This window comes from Meleagris gallopavo, chromosome 3 (assembly GCF_905368555.1).
Source record: "Meleagris gallopavo chromosome 3, MGAL_WU_HG_1.1, whole genome shotgun sequence".
Classification (NCBI taxonomy): Eukaryota; Metazoa; Chordata; class Aves; order Galliformes; family Phasianidae; genus Meleagris; species Meleagris gallopavo.
The window spans coordinates 76,395,768-76,407,866 of NC_139406.1; the positions used below are offsets into that span (position 1 = coordinate 76,395,768).

Sequence of the window (12,099 nt, forward strand, 5' to 3'; positions counted from 1 at the left end):
ATGTTACATTGCTAGATTGTTTGAAAGTAAGCTATAGAAATAAATATGAATCACTCTTGTGGACAGTTGCTCTTCTGGAACAAAGCACACTTATGTTTTGTGAAATCCTATGCACTGCTCTTTAATTACCATTGATGTTACCGCTGAAAAGTTGTTAAATGTCATCATCTATTTTCTTTAAATAAATGAATTTTGAATATTTCAGTCGTCTTAAACCACCTATCATCATATCAGCCTCATAGACCTGCATTTACCATATCTTTAGTTGAATATGATTGTACATTGAGATAATTTACGCAAAACAAAACCCTACCTAATAAAGTAGTATTGCTCAAATGAGTAATGATATTACTAGAAAAATATACTGAAAATCTTTTATAATGGTTATCTGCTGTTAAGAATACAATTTTCATATAGTAGAAATTTTGTTGTCAAAAGTAAAAACATAGAAAAGGCTTTTCATAGAAAAGGCTTTTTATTCTCCAATGTTAGCAACTTTTTTGTTTGTTTTTGCTTGTATAAACTGTAATTAAATATGTATATTTATGGAACTTTTTTAGTAATATAGTTATCATCAATTCACAAATGAATTGTAAATCTAGTGTGAATTGAGAGCTTCCTAATGTTGACTTAACTTTGATAAGAGACTATTAGTCGCTTTCTACATGCTAAAGGAATAGATGTCTAAACTCTGAACAGCTGACAATCCTTTCTTTATTCTTCAGCCTCGTCTCTCCCTCTTGGTTACTGTAAACATCTCTAACTTCAGTAAGATTCAAATACAGTCTGGACAATAATATCCAAAATTTGAATGATACATTTTTGTGATTTTTTGGAACAAATGTATTCTATAGAATCAATGTCTCTTTCTAGCCTTCTGGTTTTGTTCATAAAATTTTAGTGAATTTGGCAATAAAACCAATAAGAATAATTTCTAATGCAAAAATACCGAAACAGCCTTTAATGTTTGGAAGACAATTTATTTTATGAATGATTTCAATGTTTCCAATCTTTTGTACTTCAAATAAGTTAGATGGTAATACTTAGGCTCTTAAAGTTTGCTCTAGCACTGATAACTTCTCAGCTAGAAGACTGAGTCCAGCGGTAAATTACACCTTAAGGTATACTTGTAGCAACTTAGTGGATTCCAAAAAAGGTAATGTAAGAGGATTTAGGTTTTCTTAATCTGGAATACAGAAGACAGAAGGGAATTTCTAAAAATCTCAAATTTATAAGGAAGTTGCTGGAACAAAACAAAACAAAACAAAACAAACAAAAAAAAAAAAAGCATTTTTTTCAAAGGAATGCAAGGAAGAATCCACTGTTTCCAGTAATAAAGGATAGAACAAAATGGGACTAAGCTGAATAGTCATAGACTAGTTTAAACATCAAGAAAAACTTTCTGATGTTTACTGTAGCCAAAATCAGCAACAGATTGTATTATAAGACAAAATCTTTATCATTAGAAATCTTGATGATGAACAGAAAGACAAAAATAAATAGTTAGAGAAGAACAGAAGAATCTGTCATGGGGAGGAAGGTTGTTTCCAGGCCTATTTTCTATTGCTTGTTGGGTTGGTCAGACTATGACTTAGCTGTTGGTACTTGATACTCTGAAAATAAAATTATAATGTAGCTGTGGGTAGATAGACATTAAGACATTAAGTCATTATCATCATAAGTCATTATCTTTTCATATCAACTGAAGGATATATTCCGTTTATAATACTAATAAATTGTGAAGCAAAAATAATATGAAACTTGCAGACTGATGGACATGTTCTCATCAAAATATATAAACAGACTAATTTATATGTCAGTCACTGCTTGGTTCTCCAAATGCTTTATTACTATTGTCCATACCTAGCATTTATAAACATGGTAATATAATGATGATGTTCTTAGTAGTTATATGTGTAATGAAATACATCTAAAATAACCCAAGGATCCTACAAGGATCTGCTGAAAGAGCTGGGGCTGTTCTTACAAGGACGAGCTGAAACCTGGGGCTGTTCATCCTGGAGAAAAGAAGGCTCCAAAATGACCTGACAGCAGCCTTTCAGTATCTAAAAGGGAGCTACAGGAAAGAAGAGGATAGACTCTTTAGCATGATCTGTGTGATAGAACAAGGGAAAATGGCTTCAAGCTTAAAGAGGCTAGATTTAGGTTGGATATAAGGAAAAAGTCTTCTTACAGTGAGGGTGGTGAGGCAATGGAACAGATTGCCCAGAGATATGGAGGATGCCCTATCCCTGGAGACTTTCAAGGCAAATCTGGATAAGGCCCTAGGCAATCTGATCTAGCTGTGGATAGTCCTGTTCATTGCACAGGAGTTGGACTAGATGGACTTTAAAGGTCCCTCGCATCTCTAAGTATTCTATGATTGTATGATTCTAATATTTCCAGCATAAATCAATGCAATTTCAATAACTTCATATCTATGTGGTGGTTATATTCCTCTGTCTACAAAATGTTTGGTAATATAAATGATTCTTCATGGATGGTGCTTTGCTACATAAAATTTTTATGAAAGCAACAATAAGTGGAACATAAACATTGGTTATTTCCTACAAAAATGGACATATATCCTTGGGATTCAGGCCAGGTAATTTCAAGTGCACTGAGGTTACTACTCTCAAAGCTTTTGTTTCAAATAAAATATAACAGAAGCTATATTTTTGTATTCTCACCAGATCACATACAGTCAGAGTTCTACATTTAAACAGGAACTTCCCTCCAAAAAATATAAGAATCCTCTATATTGCTCTTGCCAGAGATTTGTAAAATTTGCCACTTAGAGGAACAACAAGTAAAACAATAAATGCACCACTGTTTGTGATTACCCATCAAGCAGCGTCTCACAAAATAGTCAATAAATACACCAGGGAGTGTTAAATATATTTATGGGAAATGTCTCTGACTTAAGAAACTCTTGAGATGCAGAAGATTGAGATTAGAGAAATGCACAGGGGGAGTATTATTTGTTTGCATTGTTTTTACACCCCTGTTGAGGTATCTACTGTTTACTGTTGCTGGAGACAGAAGACTGTAGACAAATGCACCTCTACTTCCTGTCAATTAAAAAAAAAAACTAAATAATTCTATGCTTTTTCAGTCTTAGCTAGACATCTAGAACGTCCCCATATCACTTTGTCAAGCTTAATACAAGATTAATTATGTTCTCATATATCACCTGAAGTTAAATGTCTGTGTAAACATCTCAGCTTGTCACAAAGGCAATCCAAAAAAAGTATATTTAGACTTTCACTGTAGTCCAAGTTACTCTAAGTCATTTTGCAATGCCTGTAGGTGATTGCACAAACAATTTCTGGGGCTCAGCTGACAGGTGGTACCCTGCAGGATGCTGTAATTTGGCCTGATGCCAACAGATCTAATCCACAGATATTAAGTGCTCTTTCACTGCAAATCAATCTGAAGTTCCTTGAATACCTATCCAGTGCTTCTTTCTGATGAGAGTTTGTTACATTTAAAGTGCTATATCTTACAAAAAGCTCTGCATGTAGATCACTGGCATACTCTTCTAGAATAACTTTTGAAATGATATGGGAACACAAACTTTTGCTCAGTTTACTGTTTGGAGATTTTGCACCAGTCCCTTGTGGTTTTCAAAAAAGAAAAAGATGAAACTACTTAGACAAATGTCAAATTTAAATGAAGAAATGATATCAATAAATATACCTTTTCTCCACTTAGAGTAAACTGAGGGTGCTTTGTTGAAATTTTCCAAGTTTTCCATAAAAAACTGCTAAAACATTTAAAAAGTTCACAGGAGTTGAGAATCCAGCTCATATGAGAACATACTAAAACTATTCCTTAAAACAACTATTAGGATAGAGTCAGCTAGCAGAACATGGCTCTCAAAAGGACAAGGAGCACAAAAACACAAAATTTTGTTGATGCTATATGATAATCCACTCACTTTTTTTTTTTTATTCTGGGGGAGAGGAAGGGTAGATAGGAGGAGAAAAAATATTTTTTATATAGACCAAATAAAAGTGACAACAAGTAAGATCACAAAGAGAAATGTGTGTTTTCCTTACATTTTTATTTTCAGCCTTGACTGTAACCATATCACAGTTCTGAGCTTCAGCTTATCTCAGGCTTTATTCCTGACATAAATATATTCAGTTCACCTCATAGAGATAACAAGATCATCCAAACTGTCAAGATAGCAAGGAACCTGCCTTTAGATTTCATATCATTCATCATTAATGTGCTGTCTGTGATGTTGCCAAAACTAACAGAAAGTCTGATAACTCTCCAAAAAGAAAAAAAAAAAAAAAAAAAAAAAGATCTTTTCCAAAGCTACTTTTGAATTGCTACTTTAATCAGTCTTTTTCTGTGGCATAAAACTGAAATCTACTTACTAAACAGATGTTTTGGTATTTAATTCAATTTTGGATAGTTGTACAGGAATGAGAATGTCTTTTTCAAGGAGTAAATCATAGCAAAATTTGAAGAAGATATAGCAGGGAGGTTGATTCACGTTTCAAAGTAATTTGCATGGCTGAGGTCTTTCTCTTCTTGAAGAACTACACCTTACTAAATGCTGCTTAGCTGCTTCAGTCACCTTTTTTCAAGGTCTAGTTGCATCTCCGTTTTACACTACAGTGATTTGTCCTATTTGTGATTTCCTCTACCTCTGGTAATTCATCCCACTTTCACTTATTCCTTTCAAATGCTACCAGCATATTCTAATCTGTGGATTTACGGGACTGCTGCAGCAAAATATATGTGAATCTTTGTGGAATGGTTGTTCAACAGCAGGCTGACCTTAGTAAGGCATTGACCTGCCATATAAGTCAGGGTAGGAAAATAAACAAAACCCACCGCTCCCAGATTTAGCTGTCTAGGAGCAGAGGTGGTTTTCCAGGCAGTTCAGATACGTGAATGAATATGCACTTCAGCACAGACATAACTCTCATTTAGGAGATTCTCACTGGGCTCTGACCTGCCCTGGAAGTATTTACCCATTTAGCATGGTCTCTGTGGGGAAAGATAATAGTTTTAATTAAAATCAACTATTGACTTCTTACCCACTATTTGCCCCAGAAGTAACTTTTGCTACGCAAATGGGAAAGCATTCTCTGATCGCTTGTCTGCTGGAAGAAGTTTCATGAACTGACATTTAATAAAAAAATCAACTCCTAAAAGACTCTCCCACCTGGGTAATATCCAATTAGGAAAGAGAATGAGGAGGTAGGCTATGCATTTGCTAAGAATTTCCACTGAAAAAATCATCTTCTGTTAAGAAGTGCTAATCTCAATATGCCTGAATGTGGCCCGAGTTGGATATACTCAGAGTGCCAGTAACCACAAATAATATCAGGTTTAAAGTCTAATTCAAAATACAGAATAATTTTTATGCTCTGGAGTTTTTTCCGAGAAAGTTAGAAATCACAGAGTGAGATTCTCAGAAGATCGGATGTGAAGATAAGAGCCTTTCTTGGTAATGAAGTCTATGAATCAAAGAATCACAGTGCAAGATTTCTCCTTCAGTGAAGTCTAAGAGGTAAAAATGACTTTGCCCTTTCATACTGACTTGCCCATTCACTAACTCAGAATAAGCACCAATTATAAGAGAAATTTCTGACTCTTTTGCAGGTTTTTAGGCATCTATATGAGGAGCTAACCTTGGATATTCCTCCTCCGTATTGGAGAGAACAGATATCAGTCACATTTACTATACTTACTGGCAGTCAGATTGATTTCGTTCTTTCAGATACCTAAATGTTACATCTCTGTGATCTCCCCTCACCTCAGTTCCTCCCTCTTGTCTTCTGCATTTTGATTCTGCTCACTAAGGATGTTGTTTTAAACATTATAGAACACCTAAGTGCCATGATTTGAGTCTACAAGTGTTTGAACATAAGACAGAGAGCTGAATCACATTAGTTATTTCTATAATAATATCACACAGTTCCCTGGATTGCATCATTATAGATGTTGCCACTGCAAGCTATAGTCAAAACAGCAGTCCATGGAGTGGTGACATGTGAACTCCCTACTGAAAAAAAGTACAAGAGATGATCCTCAGAGGGTAGAGTGATAGGCACTATCTTTTGGGATAGGAAGGGTGTGATTCTTTTGGATTTTCTGGGTCCCAGACAAACCATCAAGTCTGAATGCTACATCACCACACTGACTAAACTGAAGGTTCAAACTTCCAGAGTCAGTCCAAAGAAGAAAATCTTTTTCTTGCAACAAAATTAATGCCAGGCCTCATATCAGTTAGAAGACTGTGGAGCACACTGCCAATTTTGGATGGATTCTCCTGCCACATTCACCATACAATTGGGAAATATTTTCCATTTATTCGGCGCAATGAAATAACTGTGCGGGCAACATTTTCCTAGCAATGATGTCAACAAAACAGCTGTGAAACAATGTTGTTGCAGATTGTTATGGGCAGAACCTGATGGGCAGAACCTGATGTGCAGGTTCTTCCTGTTCACTGCTGGTGAGAATTCGTAGGTAATGGTGGTGACTGTGTTGAAAAATATTATTTCGTAGCTGAGAATTTGCTCTATCAAATTGTGTTATTGTGCTTTTTATATCTGCTGTAATTTCCATAGAAATAAATAGCAGACATTATTTTCAGAATGAAATATGTTTCTATTTCCCTGTCCTTTCTCTCTTCTTTTTTCTGAGGTATTCTTTTCCAGCATCTTATAAACATCTTTCCCCCTTCTTCATTTCCTCATTTCTTCCTTCTTTGCCTTTGTTACCTTAACAAGAACACTAACCTGTGCTTTCCCTATTGAATTTGTTGCCACAAATTTGTTGTGGGGTGTTGGCACTACCACAACGTGCATAAAGAAAAGAGTAGGAGTAATAATAATAAAAGGAATTTTCACATAGTACTTACACATCCATGCACGCAACGTCATCCATATTTGCTTAAGGAAAATAGAGTGGACTTCCAACAATATATTACATATTTTTAGAGTTGTACTCACCTCCAGTTAACATGAGAGCACATTTACACATGCAGTTGTCATTATCAGCATCTTTTGTACTGAATTCAGCACCATGCAGGATCAGGCTACTCTGTTTTCCAGCTGTTCCACTGTGACCTTTTAAATAAAGCCTGAAACAGCAAAAGAAAACAATCAATGTCACCAAAAGGAACCATAAAATATCAAGATCTCTTTACATATGAAGTTTGCCCTGTACACAGTACACCCAGAAACTTCAGAAACATCTTGCAATTTTGCTCAGTCTCTTTTTTTATTTTAGTAGAATGAGGACATTCATTTTTTTCCAATGTATCTGTAGTCCCTGCAGGACATAGTCCCTGAACCATGGCAGATCTGAGCACAGGGAATCCAACTTGGAAAACACAAGAAAGTGGAAGGTGTCAAAGACAGGAAAGGGAATGAAGAAAGGTGCCCAGAGATCTGCAATACATTGATACAATGATTGAATATTTATGTAGCTGTTCTCTTTACTGTGATACAAAAACAGCACTTCCTGCTAATGGTAATCACGTTATTAATCCCCACGCTTGAAAGGGAGTTTCATCAGTTTCAGAATTTTTAATTCCATAGGTTACATGACAAGCCAGGAACTTACTTCTGCCAAAGCTGTCTCTGAGTGATGAATGGAAAATAACTAAGAGTTCAAGCCACAGAAGTCTTAATGATTTGCAGTGCTAAATATCTCTTTCCTTAAGGAGCCTTGTCAACTAGTTGAAAACACAACCACAATCTAGGAATCTAAACCCAGCTTTAGCGAGTAACAGCATTTGCGTTGCTCAGCAAAGCAATGCCCAAAGTCAAATGGACCAGCTACAAGGATGTTGAATGGGACACTTCTGTCCCACCAGAGGAACAAGAGAGAACATGGCTATGTCTGTCCCGAGTTCACAGCTAGAGGGGCAAACACATGGAAACACTGAGGAGAGAAAATAAGGTTGCATACTATGCTTTTCTTGCATCCATGTAAGCATCTCTAGGAGACGGACATCATGAGGAGACTGACAATTGCAGGAAAAATTACTTCCTGTACATAGCTACATAAATCAGACATCTGGCTTGTAATTTTTTCATAAAATGTTGCTGGAAGTTGAGGGTATATTTTGCTAGTAATGTCTTCATATACATGAAAAAGGAGACAGTATCTCAGAGTCTTCTGGAGAAATATGAAGTCATAATGTCCCCATCACAGGAGCAAGCCTTAGTCACTGGGGCCAGAGAAAGGGGAAGAAGCATCCTATACTTATCTCACTGAAGTTTTAAAGGAAGGAATAAAGGAGGAATAGGGAAAACCAACAGCGTGATTTGGGATAGACTGCTTTACTAACAGAAGGTGAGAAACAAGCTTCTTCTAGGGTTATTAAAGAAGGATATGTATATCTCCGAAATATTGAAAGAGTAATGGGCTCAGAAGTAGTACTTAAGCTGTAAAATGGGAGAGAAGTGACTTTCTCTCTGGGATTTACAGATGGAAGTCCCACCCTAGAAAAATGCCTTCCTGATTTCAACAAACACAGTAAAAAAGAGCAGCAGTTATGATTCGCTGATTGTGGTTACTGCCTCTCAGACTTTGTTCAGTTTAATCTAGTGACTTTGGATGAATAAAAAAGCAAATGCCTTAAACAGAATGTCATTCCTACTTTTGTTTATATGAAGATAGATAATTTGCTTCAAATTGATCATAGTGTCAACAGCAGAAGTGGGGAACATCCCTAACCCAGTCTATTATACAAAATTAGCAGTTAAGACATTGGCATCATTCAGAGATTGGAAGACGAGTCTGTTTACTAGACATAAAATTAATAAAATATAGTTCTCCCACAGAACTTTGTGTTTGAAGATCTCCTTTTCAGAGGGAGGAGAAGGGACATGCAGATACCATATGGCAGCTTTCCTTTACCAAGTACACATACTAGTTTATTTGTCTTGCACGCATCTATGGATGTTAGATCCACACAAACCCAATCTTGTTAAACTGGTAATGGAACCTTGTTACAAAAAAGCATCTTCTCTGTATCGTAGTGAAGACATGTAGGAGATTTATGCTAAGTTACTGAGGCATCTCAAAATGTGGAGTTATATAACTAATGCTTGGGGCTCTAGAGAGTCTAAAATTCACACTTTCAGACTGGCTTAAACTTCACCTAAATTTCACTTAAATTCTTCCTATGCACTTATTTTCCATCTTTAAAAATGGAAACAGTAGATGCTTCACCTTAATATATTTAAATAAAAAATTAAGAAAGACAACTGTCAGAACTATCTTTCCAACAGATATCTTCATTTGATTTTGATGCTGCTTGTCACCTGATCTGAATCTGATGATTAAATAACTTTAGGTTCAATTATTAGAGTAAATTTTATCTATAGATAAGTATATACACATGTACATATAAAAATTCTTGGATTAGATTTAAATACCTTGCACAGTCAAATACTTTTGAATGCAAAGAAAGGATAAGGCAAATTGTAAGCCACAAGAAAAGATTACAAACACTCTAAGAAGCCTAACAAGGAACAACTGAGGAACAAAAGTACAGCAAGATCATTACATTATGCTCTTGTCCAATCACAGTGGCAATTATCCCATAATTGTAATGTTAGTCTATCAAAGCATGCTTTCTTTAGATAAAATTACATTAAGATCTGGCTTTGTTCATTGTTTCTTTGTTCCACATAAAGTAATGGCTGGAATTGATCTCAACTTCATTCACTGGAATTTTGCCTTGTTTTGCAAGCTGTGCCTAATTTTTTTGTGGAGCAAAATAAACTTGTCTGAGGTTGTGTTGATAGAAAAATTACTTTTCACATGATATCTACAATCTGATTTCAAAATGCCACTATATCAGCAACACCAAAACTCACAGAAGTCTCATAAAGTCAGTATAAAAAGCGAATACTATTTGCTTAAATCAGGAAGACAATGCTAGCCAGGTTTTTTTTACTAACAATCAACACTGTAAAACTCAGTTAGTCCAATAAAAAATATTCTTATACTGTAAGAAAACACTAAAGAAAAAAAACAATGTGTGTGTGGTGATGTGCAGTGTTTTCCCCAGCGGGGTAAGCATTAGGATTATTTACAAGCTCTTGCACTGATATTTTATAAACATTCCACTCACAGCAGATTTAATCTTGCCAGTTATGTCTGACCTTCCCTGAACACCACTGACCTCCATGACTTAGCTCTAAACATGAAGTAAGCAATTGTAGTAGGTTTACCATACTACAGCAGTGAAAAGATGAGCCATATTCTGAGGCTACAAGATGAAACGGGTTAAAAAGTGTGACAGGGGCCAAAAAAGAGATCAACTTCAGTAAGGCCCCCATAACATCCTTCTCTCCAAATTGGAAAGATATGGATTTAAAGAGTGGGCTGTTCACTGGACAAAGAACTGTTTGCAAGATTCTACCCAGATAGTGGTGTTCGGTGGCTCAATGTCCAGATGATAATCAGTGACAAGTAGTGTCCCTCAGCTGTCAGTACTGGAACGAGTGTTCTTTAATATCTTCATCAGTGACATCAACAGCAGCATTGAGTGCATCTTTAGCATGTTTGTGGATGACACTAAGCTGCGTAATGCAGTTGACACATCAAGGGATAGAGTGTCACCCAGAGAGAGCTAGACAGGGTCAAGCAATGTGCTGAGGTGAACCTCATGAGATTCAACAAATCGAACTGCAATGTCTTGCACCTGGGTCATGGCAACCCTAGCTATCGATACAAGCTGGGGAACAAAAGGATTGAGTGCAGCCCTGCCAAAAAGAACCTGAAGGTATTGGTGGATGGTAAACTGGTCATGAGCCAGCAATATGCCCTTGTAGCCCAGAAAGCCAACCATATCAAGGACTGCATCAAAAGAAACATGGCCAGCAGATCGAGGAAGGCAATCTTGCTCCTCTCCTCTGCTCTGGTGAGAACTCATCTGAGTACTTTGTCTAGATGTGGAGTCCTCAGTACCAGAGAGACATGGATTTGTTAGAGCACATCCAGAGGAGGGCCACAAAAATGATCCAAAGGATGGAACACCTCTCCTATGAGGACAGGCTGACAGCCTGGAGAAGAGAAGGCCTGAAGGTGGCCTGATAGCAGCCTTTCAAATATACAAATAGAGGGTTATAAGTAAGACTCTTTAGCAAAGTCTATTGTGATAGGGTAAAAGGAAATGGTTTAAAGCTAAAATAGGAAATTTAGACTGGATATAAGGAAACAGAGTTATATGGTAAGGGTATTGAAGCACTGGAATGGGTTACCCAGAGAGGTAGTGAATGTCCTGTCCTTGCAAATTTTGAAGTCCAGATGGATGGGGCTCTGAGCAGTCTGATCTAGCTGTAGGGATCTGTTCCAACTCAAACAATTCTATGATTCAATGATTCTATAAAGTGGGAATATTTTGCTAAAAGCTTTCTACCTAAATTGGTGTTGCCAAAAGAGTTCAGAATACATGATACGGTAAAGTTGGCACTACACTGGGTCAAAACTTAGGCTGAAGTAAAAAGAAAACTGATACTGAAGCAGCTGGTTATTCTGTTTCTGAACTTCCATTCAAACCATATGTGTCACAGTCAACATGATGAGATTAGTACATCACTGTCCTTCACTAGTGAGTGAGGATTCTGCTAGCCCTCAGTCAGCAGTAGGTTTCTTATAATTTAGGCTTAGTTAAGTTTTTACTGATAACAGAATCAAATTAGTAGGACTGAAACTTTAAAAGAAGCTCTGAATAGCTATCAGGACAGAATTGCCCTGATTTAGAAAAGACAGTGATTAAAGGTGGAGCTCTTGTTTGTACTTATACAAGACTAAGGAAAAGAAGTCAAAAATAAAAAAGGAAACTCATTCCAAACAAAAGTCTGGGGGCAGTTTCAGGATACCTGCCTTCCCATTTGCTCACTGCAGGGAAGTTCTGAAGATCAAGGAACAGTGTTTGAAACACTTCTTAGATTTACAGTTTTGGCAAGAAAAGCAAAGTTATGGTGAAATAAACAAGAAGCCTTCATCTATATGCATTGAAATTAAAATAGCAACAAATAAGCATTAGCAAATAAATATGAGTAAACAGGAGTAAGTAAAATGCTAAGTGTGTATATTAAGTTATAA

The 12,099-nt window shown here is 36.4% G+C and overlaps 1 protein-coding gene across 1 annotated transcript in view; it reads right to left on the minus strand.

Annotated features, from left to right (window-relative positions):
• ANGPT1 (angiopoietin 1) overlaps window positions 1–12,099 on the minus strand; it is a 159,281-nt gene that overhangs the window by 7,005 nt on the left and 140,177 nt on the right. The window contains exon 8 of the mRNA XM_085221571.1: window positions 6,981–7,111. Within this exon, the coding sequence (XP_085077697.1) occupies window positions 6,981–7,111 (131 nt within the window). The remainder of the gene's footprint in view (window positions 1–6,980; window positions 7,112–12,099) is intronic.